Source organism: Myotis brandtii, unplaced genomic scaffold (genome assembly GCF_000412655.1).
Source record: "Myotis brandtii unplaced genomic scaffold, ASM41265v1 scaffold5, whole genome shotgun sequence".
Taxonomy (NCBI): Eukaryota; Metazoa; Chordata; class Mammalia; order Chiroptera; family Vespertilionidae; genus Myotis; species Myotis brandtii.
In genome coordinates, this window is record NW_005369060.1 from 2,130,652 (window position 1) to 2,147,438 (window position 16,787).

Here is a 16,787-nt window from a genome sequence, read left to right on the forward strand (position 1 = left end):
CGGGGCCCCCCCCCCCCCCCCCCATTTATAGAGAAGAAAATAGCCCCCAAAATTAGGTGATTTTTCCTAGATTTCATTACTGCTGCTGCTGATAACTTGATTTGGCTACATGGACTTGACAAGCAATATCAGTAGTCTAGTAGTATTAGAAGCCATAATTGAGCAATGAAGAGTGAATGGGATAATAAAGACAACTTAGAGGAACAGCACAAGAAGTTTGGCAATGGTGGGAATAGAAAAGCATAGGTGATAGAGTGTGAAGAGAAGGAATACGTGTGTTTGGTTGCTTGCTTAATTTGTAATTTGACTCATTGCCATAGTATGGTGGTTTGCTGATGGAAATTATCTAATAGAAAGGAAGATATGAGTGGTAAAAAAGAGAGGATAACTTAGAAACATAGCAATTCAGTGTTCCACTCCTTTTTGCACCCCCAAATGTTACAACATTTGGAATTCATTTTCAAATCTGCCTTCTTGAAATGTTCTTCTGAAGGCATCTCTGTACCACTATACTCTTCCATTTTCAATTGCCTAAATGTAACTTCTCTTCTTCAGACACAGAAGGTAATCTTCATTCTTATTCTCTAGAGTGTTTGGATTGGGTGCTTTCTTGCTTCTCAATGATCTTTTCCTTCCAGAGTTCTAACTTCTTTCGATGTACAGGGACTTCCAGCTTCTTTCGATGTACAGGGACTTCCAAATCTGTATCTTTGGTCTTGAATTCTTATATTTAGACTAGAGGCCCAGTGCACGAAATTCATGCACAAGGAGGGGGAGGGGTGTGTGTCTCTCTCAGCCCAGCCTGCACCCTCTCCAATCTGGGACCCCTCTCACAATCCAGGACTGCTGGCTCCCAACCACTTGCCTGCCTGCCAGCCTGATCACCCCCTAACCACTCCCCTGCTGGCCTGGTTGCCACTAACTGTCCTCACCTGCAGGCCTGGTCACCCCCAACTGCTCTCCCCTGCAGGCCTGGTCCCTCCCAACTGCCCTCCCCTGCAGGCCTGATTGCCCACAACTGCCCTCTCCTGCCGGCCATCTTGTGTGTGGGAGTGATGGTCAATTTGTATATTACCTCTTTATTATATAGGATTTGTATTTTCCTTTGCCTACTGAAAATCTTCACATAAGTCTCACCTACATCTCTAAATATATCATAAACCAGACTTATTTCCCCTGCCTGTACACGGCCTGACATTCCTATTTCTGAAAAATGTAATTCTTTCAGTCAACTAAGTTTAAACTTTTTATCGTTACTGATTTTTTAAAAATTTTAACTAGTTCCCAAGGAGCTATAGATCTTTTTATGGGGTCATTTTCCATCTGCACCCTTTTTCTTGAGTCTACTCTTTTTCAGATTTTTAATGCCTTTTGCCTAAACTATGGAAGTAGCCTTATATTTAAACTTCATTCTTTTCATATATGTAATCTGTTTTATACATCTCCACATTAGTCTTAATGTATGATTGTGGTTCTGACAGATCAGAAACTTTCATTGCATTCTTACTAATCTCCAAATTTTATAGATTCTTTTGCCTTACATTGTCAGCATATAATAATTGACCTCAGTTATTATTGCCAGCTGTATTCTCCAATCATTTCCTCATAATAAAGGTTCTCAACCTTTGCTGTATATTTATATCATCTAAGGCTATTTTTTAATGCTTGAACTGCTGTTCCCAGTGAGATGGAGAAAGCATATTCCACTCTAGCTTCTACTGCACAGCTATAAAAACAAGACAATTTATACAGCAGCTTTTTGTTGACTCAGAAAGATAAATAGTAGCACATCAATGGAGGAAGACTAAAACTTAAGTACTACCCAACTGGGTGTGAATTTCTAGTTTTTCCTCTGGTATCACCCAAGCTAAACTCAAGGCTGACTAAACTGGAAGTGAGCACTAGGGCATGACAGAGTTAAAAGAAGCCCTCCAGTTCTGGAGCAGGAAAGGGGACGACTAAAGCTCAGAACATTAGAGGAAATGCTCCAGTTCTCTTTCTTTTTCTCCTTCCTCATATCCCAGTCCATGCTGTCCTACATGGATGAAAATCAGTGCAGCAAGTGGGGCCCACACATACCTAAACTCTGAAAGTGGGGAACCTTCCTCTCAAATAAGAGAAGTAGCACTCTCAAGAGGGTGGGCGTGTTGTGTTTTTGTCATATTGTCCTTTGCTTGTTTCTGGAGAAAGATGCAATTGTAACTTTGCAGCAAAACCAGGTAACTAAAGCCCCCCGATTTTTGCCAGAGAAACAAAAAGAGGAACCCTAAGGAACCCAAAATTGCAGAGAGGAAGAAGCTAACTAAAAACCTGATAAAGCTGTTTATGAACTTTTGGGCTCACGCCTGATTAATCAAGAGTGGCTATACTAATACCTGTGAAAGATTTGTATAAGAAGAAAATTATAAGGGATAAAGAAGTACTTTACAAAATGATAAAAGTGTCAATTTACCAGGAAGACTTAACAATCCTAAATGTGCATGCACCTAACAACAAAACTCAAAATATATGAGTCACAATCTGTCAACTAAAAGGAAAGGACAGAAGTGAAAAGATAAGCAAATCCACAATTATAGTGGTAGACTTCAGTGCTCCTCTTTTGGTAGTAAATAGAACTAGTAAACAGGAAATTATCAAGGATATAAAAGAACTGAATGATACCATCAACCAACTATTTAATGGGCATTTATGGAACAGTCCATCCAGTAATGCAGGGAGGTGTTTATTCCAAAGGTAGCTAGAGTATTCATCAAGATAGAACATCATGGCCCTAACCGGTTTGGCTGAGTGGATAGAGCGTTGGCCTGCGGACTCAAGGGTCCCAGGTTCGATTCCGGTCAAGGGCATGTACCTTGGTTGCGGGCACATCCCCAGTGGGGAGTGTGCAGGAGGCAGCTGATCGATGTTTCTCTCTCTCTCATCGATGTTTCTAACTCTCTATCCCTCTCCCTTCCTCTCTGTGAAAAACCAATAAAATATATATATATTTTTAAAAAGATAGAACTTCATGTTTAAATAAAACAAATCTTAAATTTAAAATTAGTCATTCAGAGGGTGTTCTGTGACCATAATTAATTAAATAACAAATCAATGAAAAATTAACAGGAATTTTTCCAAGTGGTTGAAAATTTAATACACTGTAAAAGTAAAAGAAAAACATAGATCAAAGAAAAAGTTTCAAGGGAACAAGTTTTGAGGACAAGGAAACTGAACAAAAATGAAAATACTCAGAATTTGTATTGTAAAACCAGAAGTTCATAACTTTATGGGGTGGTTTTACTGAGGTAATCTCTTCCTGATTTTTGTGGTACTTTCTGCATAAATTAATTGTGGCTTTTTTTTTTCCAAAGGAAGGGAGAGGGGGAGAGAGGTAAAAACATCAATAATGAGAGAGTATCATTGATTGGCTGCCTCCTGCACACCCCACACTGGGGATCGAGCCTGCAACCTGAGCATATGCCCTGATCAGGAATCCAATCGTGACCTCCTGGTTCATAGGTTGATGCTGGACCACTGAGCCATGCCACCTGGGCAGTTGGGGCACATTCTTGATGAATGGACTATTAAGTAATAAGATGGAAGAACTATTGATACTTGTAACAACTTTAATGAATTTCAGAGGCATTATGCTGAGTGAAAAGAGCCACCTCAAAAGGCTATATGCTTCCATTTACTGCATATGAAATCTTGGAAGAGACAGCTAAAAAGAAAATAGATCAGCCAGGCCAGCATTGCTCAGTGGTTGAGTGTCACCCTATCGACCAGGAGATACCAGTTCAATTTCCGGTGAGGGCTTGTGTCCAGGTTGCGGGCTTGATTCCCAGCGTGGGGCGTGCAGGAGGCAGCCAATCAATGATCCTCTCTCAACATTGATGTTTCTATCCTCTCTTACTCTCTGAAATCAATAAAAATATATTTTAAAAGAAAGTAGATCAGGGATTGGCAGTGTTATTGTGGTGGATGACAACAAAAGGATAGGTAGCATGGGGATTTTTTTCAGACCTCTGACCAGCAGGCATTCCTTTTGAAATTTGCCATGTTATAAATTGAACTATTTTTCATTCCGTAACCCTATGTCTTGTTTCCTCATCTTCATTTCTTTGCCAGGGTAGTTGCCTTATTTTCACCTGTTTTTTATCTACCAGTTTTTATGTCATCTCCTCTTTGTAACCTTCCCTTGTCATCTTCCATTTCTACCACTCACTCAAACATGATGCCTCTTTCTCAAAAATGCAAAGTATTGCCACCACAGACCTACTAAATTGAAATCTTCAGGGATAGAGTCTATGAATCTGTTTATTATACTTGTTTGCTTATTTACTTGCTTACATTTTTGCTATAAGCTCAAGTATCTGTTTTGTTTTTTGTTTTTTTGGGGGGTCAGGAGGCCTATGTGTGTGTGTTTTAGAGAGAGAAACATTGATCGATCAGCTGCCCCCTGCATGCAGATCAAAACTCCAGCCTGGAATCGAACCCATTAGGCAGCGGTTCTCAATCTGTGGGTCACGACCCCTTTGGGGGTCGAACGACCCTTTCACAGGGGTCGCCTAAGACCATCGGAAAACACATATATAATTACATATTGTTTTTGTGATTAATCACTATGCTTTAATTATGTTCAATTTGTAACAATGAAATTGGGGGTCACCACAACATGAGGAACTGTATTAAAGGGTCACGGCATTAGGAAGGTTGAGAACCACTGCAACAGGTTTTGATGTACAGGATGACACTCCAGTCAATTGAGCCACACTGGCCAGGGCACTCCTCAAGTGATTCTTATTTGCAGCCGACTGCTTTGTATGCTACATCATGCTTATAACCTAGTATGATAGACAGTTAGGAAATAATAACTATAATCACTGTAAGAAATTTATAAGAATGTGTATCAGAGAAATCTAACTTGGCTCAGATACTTGAACTAAAGGATAAGAATTATTTAAGCCCAAGCTTTATGATAAGTACATTTTAAATAGAACAGTATGTAAAAGTAGAAAGGAAGTGCATAATTAGAAATACTAAAAAGCCAAAATGTCTAGAGTACAGAAAGTGAGGGAAGAACAGTACAGGATGAGACTGGATAGTCAGGCAAGGAACAATGGAAGTCATATTAAACTAGAGGTCCAGTGCATCCTCTCACAGTCCAGGAGCCCTCGGGGGATGTCCGACTGATGTGCAGGCGGGAGAGGCTCCCACCATTGCCACTGCACTCCCCAGCCATGAGCCTGGCTTCTGAAGGCTGAGCAGCGCTCCCCCTGTGGGAGCGCACTGGCCACGGGGGTTGTGGGGGCAGCTCCTGCGTTGAGTGTCTGCCCCCTGTTGGTCAGTGAGTGTCATAGTGACCAATCATTCCTCCCTTTGGTCAATTTGCATATTAGCCTTTTATTATATAGGATATTTTGGTTTTTATGTTAAGAATAATGAAGTGAGTTTTAAGTAGCACTGGAGTGACATGATTAAATTTGCCTTTTAAAATTGTCTGGGAGGACACATTAGTTTGTTGTTAAATGCATTAAGTATTTTTATTATAAAAAAAGAGCCATTTTAGGCGATTTCAGACTTGAAAATTACCTATGTACACAAATAGGGAAGTTAGAGCTCAAATCTTTTTTAGTGATTAATTATGCAAAAGAGTAGGTAATTCATTAACAATGTTTAATACCCATAAGTATTCTTTTGTGCATGGAGTGAATGGTATTCTATGATTAGCTGGTACCTGTTCACAAGAGCTGATTTCTACAAATTGATTCTACAAATTAATTGTTTAATAGTCATTAAAAAAATAAATTTATCCTTAGCTGGTGTTTTTCAGTGGTTAGAACGTTGGCCCACCCATCAAAGCACTCTGGTTCAATTCCTGGTCAAGGGGATGTACCTGGGTTGCAGGTTTGATCCCCAGCCCCTGTGGAGGTGCATGCAGGCGGCAACTAATCGATGTGTCTCACATCGATATTTCTGTTTCCCCCCACTTCCCTCCATCCCTTCCACTCTCTCTAAAAATCACTAGGAAAAATATCCTTGGGTGAGGATTAATAACCACCACAATATTAAAGAATTTATTAAAAACAATAATACTCTAAACTCATCACTTCCTAATTATTTTAGTACAGTTTATTATTATGTATACCCTTAAGGTTCTTTACAGCTATTATACCTGTAAGGTAGATATTTTATATAATGGTGTGCCATGGCACATTTCTTATTCCTTATTCAGTGACATCATGTTGGTAGCTTGAAATCAGCCACATTGGGGGTATTTACAATATGGAAATTTGCAATACTGCAAAGAAGGATTTTTTAAACCCAGGTAGCTGGTTGTTAAAAATGTATCAGTACAACACTGCATTATAAAATATCTTCAAAGTGAGTGGTGGTGTAGTAATATGGGTACCTGGTTCTAAATACTAGTTTACAAATGAACTATTAGAATGTAACTCATTTGTTAAATTGGAGAACTACCTTATATTGACTTGTGTTTTTTTTTCTCTTTCAATTTTCATTTCCCTTAAGTATTATATCTAAAATATTCTGTTCTATAAACTGTAATACTATAATGAAAGCAAGCCAAGCATAACTCATAACCTGGAATGTATATGAACTCAGAGCTCATCTTTCAATATATTTAGTACCAGTAATATTTGAGCAACAACGTAGAAAAGTTAGTCATGTTAGAGCCCCCACCCCCCAAAATCAAATCACTGATTTGTTGGATTTGGGAAGAAATACCTTGAGATTGGAGATAATTTTTCAGATTAAAACAATGCATCTACTAGATGTTAAATTATGTCATCATATTTTTTAAAACAGTAGAGTAAGTTATTGAGTATAGGGTGTTATCTTCTTTCTAAATAGTTAAGTAGAGTGATTTTGGTAAAATTCCTTTAGCTCAGTAAATCTGATTGATTTAGTGGTATGCATTCAGGTTTTGTTTTGTTTTTTTCTTATTCTTTAACTGGATTTGGTCTTCCATAGTGCTTTTGCATCTCTTCCCAAGCACAAACCTGGTTTCTGGTCAGATGTTGCTATGGCTGTAGGTTCTCGATCTGCTGAAGAATGCCAGAGAAAATACATGGAAGATTCCCAAGGAAATGGATTCCAGAAACATGTCACTAAGAAAAAGCCAATCAATCCCAAAGGCCAAAAGAATGGTAAACTTTGTAGTAAATAGTTTTTTCCTAGTTTTCTGTATCAACTTATAATAACTCACTAGATGTATTTTATTTATTTACTTACTTACTTATTTATTTATTTATTTATACTAGAGGCCCGGTGTACGAAATTTGTGCACAGGGGGTGTGTGTGTGTTCCTAAGCTGAGCCTGCACCCTCTCCAATCTGGGACCCCTCGAGGGATGTCCAACTGCCCGTTTAGGTCTGATTGGGATCTGGCCTAAACGGGCAGTCAGACATCCCTCTCATAATCCAGGACAGCTGGCTGCCAACCACTCGCCTGCCTGCATGCCTGATTGCCCCTAACCGCTTCTGCCTGCCAGCCTGATCAACGCCTAACTGCTCCCCTGCCGGCCCGATTGCCCCTAATTGCCCTCCCCTGCTGGCCAGGTCACCCCCAACTGCCCTCCCCTACAGACCTGGTCCCCCCCAACTGCCATCCCCTGCAGGCCATCTTATGTCCACGTATGGTTGGCTATTTTGTGTGTTGGAGTGATGGTCAATTTGCATATTACTCTTTTATTAGATGGGATGTCCAAGTGTCTTATAGATTTTTTTTTTTATTGTTTTGATTTTTAGAGAGTGGAAGGGAGGGAGGAAGTGGGGAGAGAGAAACATCAATTCAATGCCTCTAACGTGGGCCCCAACCTGGGCAGGGGATTGAACCTGCTGCAGTGGAGATATGTACCCTTGACCAGAAATGGAATCCGAGACCCTTCAGTCCATTGGCCGATGCTCCAACCACTGAGCCAAACCGGCCAGTGCTGTAGATGTTTTCTTAAAACTTTAAAACTAGAAAGAATTGCAAAGATTATCTGTATTTGGATTATTCTAAGGGTCTAATTTAATTTCAGGCCACTTGGGTAGGGTCCCCAAGGCAGGTTTTCATTATCAGAATAAATATAGTTTTCATGGCTTCCAGGAGTGCACTCTTCTGCCCAAGGTTTATGCTAGAGAAGTCCTATTCTAAACTTTGGGGTGTGTCCAGTATCCCTGTCATAATTAAATGTGCTTTATATTTTAGCAAAATCAATAAATTAGGTATCAGTAAGAGGAGTATGGGAGATAACCTTTCTCACAAGATTAAGACCTTTTTAACCAAACCCTGCCTACATGTATCTTACATGTATTTTCTTCAGGAGTATCTTGCGGGCTAATGATATCGCACAGATCCCAGTGTAGAAAGGATCCCTTGTTATAGAAAAAACCTGTATATAATAGAGGCTGAATTTACTTAATATGAATACACAGTTTAGATTTTGTCAAGTTTGTTAACTCTAGAGCAGTTATTCTAATGACCAGGTTCTTACCAAAATGTTTTGCTGACTCTTAAGGCAAGAGTGGTGATTCCGATAAGAAGCAAACTATTAAGATAACTGCCAAAGTGGGAACTCTTAAAAGGAAGAAGCAGATGAGGGATTTTCTGGAGCAGTTACCAAAAGATGACCATGATGATTTTTTTAGCACAACACCTTTTAAGAAACAAAGAGTGCTGGTAAGAGTCTTAAATCCATGATATTGTTTTCTTTTTTTTATATTGTTTTCTTTATATTGATTTTTATCTTATTGTTATATATGGTTAGTGTTCATCCCTAATATTTAGGCCAAGGATTGATAGTCTTCACAGACATGAGCCAGTACAGGCCATTCTCATCATTGTATAGAGTCTACCCTTCAATGAGGTTCCAAGGTAACATTTGTAGAACCAAAAAGAAAACCCAGAAATATGCCAAATGTGTATATTTAAAATTTCATATACAATGAGACAAACTTTTTTTGAGAGTGATAAAAGATTATTACTCACTGTACAGTAAATTACTATAAAGTAAAATCAGTGACAGCACAAGATTGACAGGTTTGAATGTCAAAGAATTTTTGTAGTATCAAAAATCACATAACTAAAAACTTCATGATTAGGATAAAATATTTGCAACAAATAAAACAAAGCCAATAATATGATATAAAAAACTCATTTTAATGTTACTATGTAAGTATACCTTCTAAATTACAGAATAATTTTAAAAATAAGTTAAAATATCCACCAACAAAAAGCAATGGAGATGTTGATACAGTCATGCATCAGTGGATGCAGAGTTGAATCATACCTTTGGAAAGCATTATGGCAACATATGAGAGCCATAAAGATTAATTCTACTCATGGGAGTTTATCCTAAAAAATTGAAATGATGTCAAAAATCTTCACAAAGATAATAATCATTGCAGGTTTATTTTTATACAGAAAGGAATACACTCTACAATCAATCCATATATCAACTAAGAATATTCTTCATAAACATAGTGAAATACAGGACAAATATTAAGTACAAATTTGAAACTGTTAAAGATATTAAGATTAAAGTAGTACGAAGATAGATGCATCTAGACAGCTGAACTATTAAGTGTAAAAATTGAGTTTTGGTGAGCTAGACGTAAGGGTACTTTTTTCATCTACTCATGTTTTTATTGATTTTTAGAGAGGAAGGGGGGGGAGAGAGAGAGAGAGAGAGAGAGAGAGAGAGAGAGAGAGAGAGAGAGAGAGAGAGAGAGAGAGAGAGAGAGAGAGAGAGAGAGAGAGAGAGAGAGAGAGAGAGAAACATCAATGATGAGAGAGAATCAATGATCGGTTGCCTCCTGCACACCCCACACTGGGGATGGAGCCCGCAATCAACTTGGAATCAAACTGCAACCTCCTGGCTCATAGGTCGTCGCTCAGCTACTGAGCCACGCCAGCCAGGTTCATATACTCATTTTTTAATATTGTTAAATAATCTTCAATTTTTAAAGGCTACATAATGCTTTAATAATTTAGTAACATCATTATCTGGGCCCCCTTTTATCTATACAGGTTATAAAGGTAGGCATTTTAAGGGAGCTATCTGAGGTTCTTACTGTGTTCTCTGCACAACAATGTGGTCCTTCGGGGTTGTACCCATTATATTATTCCACCATCATTTCAGGTTCTATATATGTTTTGGCCAAAATGTAATAGTCTCAACAATTTAAAACTAAAGGTAATAAAATACAAATAGAAAGCAGTAAAGTAGTTCATTTTCTGTGGCATAAGTCCACTTTCTGTATGGTTTTAATATAAAGGTAGGTAAAATCTTAAGGATTGAATTATTTATTGGATATATAACTGTATACACAAAAGGTTTAATACTACTTGGTACTATTCAGTAAATGAATCACAGTTTTATTTTGTTCTGTCTACACAGAGGTCAGCAAACTATGGCCCATGGGCCAAATCTAACATACCACCTTTTTTTGTTAACAAAATTTTATTGGAGCACAGACAGGAACATTGTTTACATGTTGGCTGTGGCCTCAAGCTACAACCAGCATAATCGTGTAGTTGTGACAGAGACTGTATGGACCACAAAGTGAAAATACTTATCTGACTCTACAGAACACATTTGCTGACCCCTGGTCTATACAACTTTTAGAAACAGGTATCATTGTCTTCATTTTACACAACCAAGTTTTTTAGAGGACAAGGCTCTCTTCTTTGCCTACTAATATTTTTCATTATCTCAGGAAATTATAAGGCAGAAAAAACAAAGCCCTCCAAAAACATTTTGTGATGAAGAATTTTATTATTAGGGGTGCCTGCTGATAATGAATATTTGTATTCTAGTTGCCAAATTTCCAGTACAGTCAAGAAGAGGATATTCTTCCAAATATGGACAGAAATCCAACAACTCCATCCTCAGTTATCTTTCCACTGGCAAAAACTCCTCAGTGTCAGCATGTCAGTCCTGGAATGCTAGCCTCTATAAACAGGTACATATTTATGCATAAGATACTATAATTCTGTGCATCAATATTTAACATTTCATGAGTTGAAGAGAATAAATGTCAGTAATGAGAAAAGTCATTATATATTAAAAATCAAGAATAGTTCCTAGAAGTCAAGGATGGAGAGTTTCAGCAAGCAGGTGTGTTATTCCGTAATGTTGGGACACAGCTCACACTTTACATCAGAATAAATTCCCACTGGATCAAAGTTTTACATGTGAAAAATTAAACTATAAAATATACCTAAAATAACCTTGGAGAATTACTTTATAGTCTTAGATTAGTGAAGGTCTTTCTCACTATGATGGAAGACCCAGAAGCCACTAACAAAAAGAATGTAGTCCAGTATATTAAAAAAAGTTTCATTTGGTACCTACCAAACATAAACAATCAAGGGACTAAAAAAAAATAACAGTTGTTGGAGAGGATGTAGAGAAAAAGGAACCCTCATACACTGCTGGTGGGAACGTAAATTATACAACCATTATGGAAAACAGGATGGACGTTCCTCAAAAAAATTAAGAATAGAGCTATATGACCCAGCAATCTCTCTTCATGGTATCTACTCAAAAAATGAAAATTTGTAAATATACAGGTACCCCTATATTCATTGTATTATTCACAATGGCCAAGACATGGAAACAACCCAAGTGTCCTTTGATGGATGATTGGATAAAGAAGATGTGTTACATATATACAATGAACTCAGTCATAAGAAAAGATGAAATATTGCCATTTGTGTCAACATGGATGGATCTTTTGTGTGTGTATGTGTGTGTATATTGATTTTTAGAGAGGAAGGGAGAGGAAGAGAAAGAAAAACATTGATGTGAAACCAGAACATTGACCAGCTGCCTCCTGTGCACCCCCACCAGGGATCCAGTCTTCAGTTTGGGCATGTGCCCTGACTGGGAATGGAACCAGTAACCTCTTGTTATATGGGATGACACCCAACAAACTGAGCCACACTGGCCAAGGCTCCCTGGATAGATCTTGAGTATCATGCTCATTGAAATAAGTTGGACGGAAAAGGCCAAGAGTCATGATTTCACTCATCTGTAGTATATATAATAGAAAGCAACAAATGAATAAACAAAACAAAAGCTCGTGAACACATGGTAGTTACTAGAGTGGGTAGAGGGGTCAAATAGATGGTTGCAGGAGGAGACTAAATTTTGGGTGGTGCGCACACAATGCAATATACAGGTGATGTATTATAATGACCATTTGAAACCTATATAATCTTATTAACCAATATCATCCCAATAAATTTAATTTAAAAAAACCACAAATGACAATTTGAGAAAGGAATATGTGGAACTCATCACAGGAAAAAGGCTAATTTCCCTGATACAGCACTCCTACAAATTTGGAAAGTCATTCTCATGAATTACTAGCAAAAAGGTAAATTAGTCAATCTCTGCAGGCAGCAGTTTGTCTATATATATCAAAGTTATAAATGCACATGCTCTTTAACTTAGCAATCCTACTTTTAGAATTGTGAATGTTCAGCTTATTCCTTGAAATATTATTTATAATGGCAAAATACTGAAAACAACTCAAATGTCCATAAATAGGGACTAATCAAGTAACTTCTGGTACATTATATAGCTATAGAAATTAATGAGGAATTTCTTTATGTACTACTATGGTAAAATGTCCACAATATAGTAGGTGAAAAAGTTATATACATTGAATTATGTGTTGCCATTTATGTATATAGGTATGATATACATGAGAGTGTATATGTGTATACTTGTACATAATTGCTTTAATTAAATATCTGTGAAAGGATACATAGACTGAAAACACTGATGATCCCTTGGGAGAGAAACTAAGATATCTTGGGAGACTGAATTTTGAACTATACAAATATAGGAACTATCCTATATAATAAAACCCTAATGTGCAAATCGATCGAACAGCAGAACAACAGGTCACTATGATGCGCACTGACCACCAGGGGGCAGATGTTCAATGCAGGAGCTGCCCCCTGATGGTCAGTGCACTCACACAGGGGGAGCACCGTTCAGCCAGAAACCAGGCTCATGGCTGGTGAGCGCAGTGGTGGTGGCGGGAGCCTCTCCTGCCTCCACAACAGCCCTAAGGAACCTTCAGGGGATATCCAGTTGCCGGCTGAGGCCCACATTAGGGGAGCGAGAGGGCACAGGCCTGGCTGAGGGGGACCCCCCCCCCCCCCCCCCACAAATGTCGTGCACCGGGCCTCTAGTTTGAACTATAAATAATATCAAGAAAAATAGGGATGGCCAACAGTAAAATGTTACACAGAAAAGATGGAAAGTGATAGGTCTAAAAATAGGCTGTCCCATATGCTGATCTAGTAAGAACCATCTCCATGGAGTGTGAGGGGGAGGAGCCAAATGACAATGATTCAAAATACTGTATTCAGTATTCTCAATGAAGCCTGATGGAACTTTAATTTGCATTTATTTGACAAAAACAATTTTCCCTATCCATCCACAAATTATTTTTTGTTTACTTGTGATTTAGTATTTAGTGCAGGTGAAAGTATATTGAGAGGATCATTTTGGACAGTTTTTGTTAACCACTTTGGCCAAATGAAAGGCATTAAAATACTAATTCCTTTTGGCCCTTTAATTAGTGAGTTCTGCCCTGGCTGTTGGACTGTCAGCCCATGCAGGGAAGAGTGGCGGCTCAATTCCCAGTCAGAGCACATACCCAGGTCATGAGTTCAATCCCAGTCAGTACAGTCACGTAGGAAAGGCAACCAATTGATGTTTCTTTCTCCCTCTCCTTTCCTCTCTCTCTCTGAAATAAATTTAAAAAATAAACAACACATACCCCCAATAATATAATTACTGAGTTCTACAAAAATAAAAAATTGGGGCAAGTAGACATAGACATTTGTGTGAGCAAAGATGTATATCACAAAGCATAATACTGAAAATTTGGAATTAGAATTCAATGTCCAATAGTAAGAAAAGTTAAGAAATTAGGAATTGTCCATATAATAGAATAATATGTAACAAAAGTCATGCTTCAAGAATTTTTAATGACAGAATAATGTTCAGTGAATAAAAGGTTTTAAAAGCTAGGAATCAAAACTACATATTATGATCTCAATTTACATAACACATTCATAAGAGAAAAGAAATTACTTGACCAAAATATCACCAGCTATTATCTCTAAATTATAGAATTATACTGGTGTGGGTTTGTTTTTAATCACTTTTATAATTAAAGAAAAAGGACAATTTTTCTTATAGAGCACATGATGGACTCATATAATGAATATATTTCCTAAAACTTTTTTTCATATTTTACTTTTTAAATATATTTTTATTGATATCAGAGAGGAAGGGAGGAAGGATAGAAAGATAGAAACTTCAGTGATGAGAGAGAATCATTGATGGGCTGCCTCCTGCACGCCCCACACTGGGGATTGAGCTCGCAACCCAGGTATATGCTATGACCAGGAATGGGATCATGACCTCCTGGTTCATAGGTCGATGCTCAACCACTACGCCAAGCTGGCTGGGCTTTTTTCATAATTTAAAACATGAGTTTCCTAGGCCTTCTTCACTATTTCTTAAATTGAACCAGCTCTAGTTGACTCCCCCCCCCCTTTTTTTTTAACAGTTTTAAATTATGAAATAGTTTTTATCATTTCAGAAGTGATTCCTTTGTACAGGACAACAGACTCATGAGATAGTGATCCTGAACTGACTAGGCTTATTCACTTGCTACACAACAATATTTGTGGTACACATTACATTTTTTTCAATCTTTTACTTTTAATTAATTACATTTATTGGGGTGACATTGGTTAATAAGATTCTATAGGTTTCAAGTGTACATATCTATAATACACCACCTGTATGTTGCATTGTGTGCCCACCATTCAAAGTCAAATCATCTTCCATCACCATATATTTAGTCCCCTTTACCCTTTACTTACCATCCCCCAACCCTCTTACTTCAGTATCCACCATACTGTTATCTGTGTCTATAAGTTTCAGTCTTATATTCACATGAGTGAAATCATGTTGTTCTTAGCTTTTTCTGACTTATTTTGCTTAGCATGATATTCTCAACATCTGTGTTGTTGCAAATAGCAGAATTGCATCTTTTCTTATGGCCGAGTAGTTTTCCATAGTATGTGCCACATCTTTATACAGTCGTCTGTAGGAGGATGCTTTGGTTGTTTCCATGTCTTGGCCATCATGAATAATGCTGCAATGAACATAGGAGTGCATATGTCTTTGCAAATAAATGTCCTGATATTTCAGGTAGATACCCAGGAGAGGGATTGCTGTGTCATATGGTAACTCAATTATTTTTTGAGGATCCTCAATATTGTTTTACATAGTGATTATACCAGTCTACATTCCCTCCAGCAATGAAGGAAGGTTCCTTTTTCTCCACAACCTCTCTAACGCTTATTACCTATTTTATTGATAATAGCCATTCTAATAGGTTGAGGTGATATCTCATTGTAGTTTTGAGTTGCATTTACCTAGTAGCTAGTGAGGTTGGACATCTTTATATTAACTCCTTGTCAGAGCTATTTGCAGATATTATTGCCCATTTGCTTGGATGCCTTTTTGTTTTGTTATTGGTTCCTTTTGCTATGCAGAAGCTTTTTAGCTTGATATAGCCCCATCATTTGTTTTATTTCCCTTGCTTTTGGGATCAAGTTCATAAAATGTCCTCTATAACCAAGTTTAGTAGCTGTTTTTGTCTATATAGTATATTGTTTCAGATCTTATATTTAGGTCTTTGATTCATTTTGAATTAATTTTGTACATGGGGACAAGCAGTAGACTAGTTTCATTCTTTTGAATGGCTTTCCAATTTTTCCAGCACCATTTATTGAAGAGGCTTTTCTCCATCGTGTGTTTTCAGCTCTTTGTAAAAAAGTTTTTGCCCATATATATGTGGTTCTATTTCTGGGCTCTCAGTTCTGTTCCATTGGTCTGTGTGTCTGTTTTTCTTCCAATACCATGCTGTTTTCATTATCGTTGAGTCAGGTAGTGTGACACCTGGCTTTTTTCGTTTTTCTCAGGATTTCTCTGGCTATTAGGGTCTTTTGTATGGTTCCATACATATCTGATTATTTTTTTTGTTCTATTTCTTTAAAAAATGTCAGTGGTTAGAGTATGGGCTCATGCACTGAAGGGTTGCAGGTTTAACCCTTTGAGTGCCAACCAATATCCTAGGAACTATGCTAAAATTGCCAAGGCATTTTTTGCTGATTTTACAGCAGTTTAGGAAAAAAATTATGAGTCGCAAGTAAATGAAGTACATATTCAAAAACTTAAGGAAACCTTTACTACATTGACATATTTAGCAATATCATCATCACTAATAAAAGCAGACTTAGACCTGGACGCCATTTCGAAGCTTTGATAGCGCTCCTGGCACTTTTGGCGAAAGACAGGAGCGCGATCGTGCTCTCGGGCACTCTAGGGGTTAATACCTGACCCAGGTCACGGCACCTGTGGGAGGCAACAAATGGATGTGTCTCTTTCACATCAATGTTTCCCGCCCTCCACCTCCACCCTCCACCTCCACTGTCTCTAAAAAAATATTCTTGGGTGAGGATTGATCAAAAAAAGAAAAAAGGTCATTGGGATTTTTATGGTGATTGCATTAAACCTGTATATCGCTTTGGGTAATATGCAGGAGTGCTTGTGGTACACATTATATCTTAATACAGTCACACATTTACAAATTTCTACATGTCACACCTTTAAGGTTGCTCCCAAATAGTCACAAAGGAACAGATAATCATATAGGATATCTTGGAGCCAAGAAAAAGAATTGGTGCTCAGCTGGGAT

General features: G+C 37.8%; 1 protein-coding gene across 2 annotated transcripts in view; it reads left to right on the plus strand.

The window, feature by feature from the left end:
- The window catches only part of MIS18BP1 (MIS18 binding protein 1), a 50,194-nt gene that overhangs the window by 26,874 nt on the left and 6,533 nt on the right, over nucleotides 1-16,787 (plus strand). Inside the window, exons 11-13 of one of the 2 annotated variants that reach the window (XM_014548193.1) lie at nucleotides 6,973-7,148; nucleotides 8,504-8,664; nucleotides 10,804-10,949. In XM_014548193.1, coding sequence (XP_014403679.1) covers nucleotides 6,973-7,148; nucleotides 8,504-8,664; nucleotides 10,804-10,949 — 483 coding nt within the window. Of the gene's footprint in view, nucleotides 1-6,955; nucleotides 7,149-8,503; nucleotides 8,665-10,803; nucleotides 10,950-16,787 lie in introns of those variants that run through there. The other variant, XM_014548194.1, reaches the window with a different exon arrangement.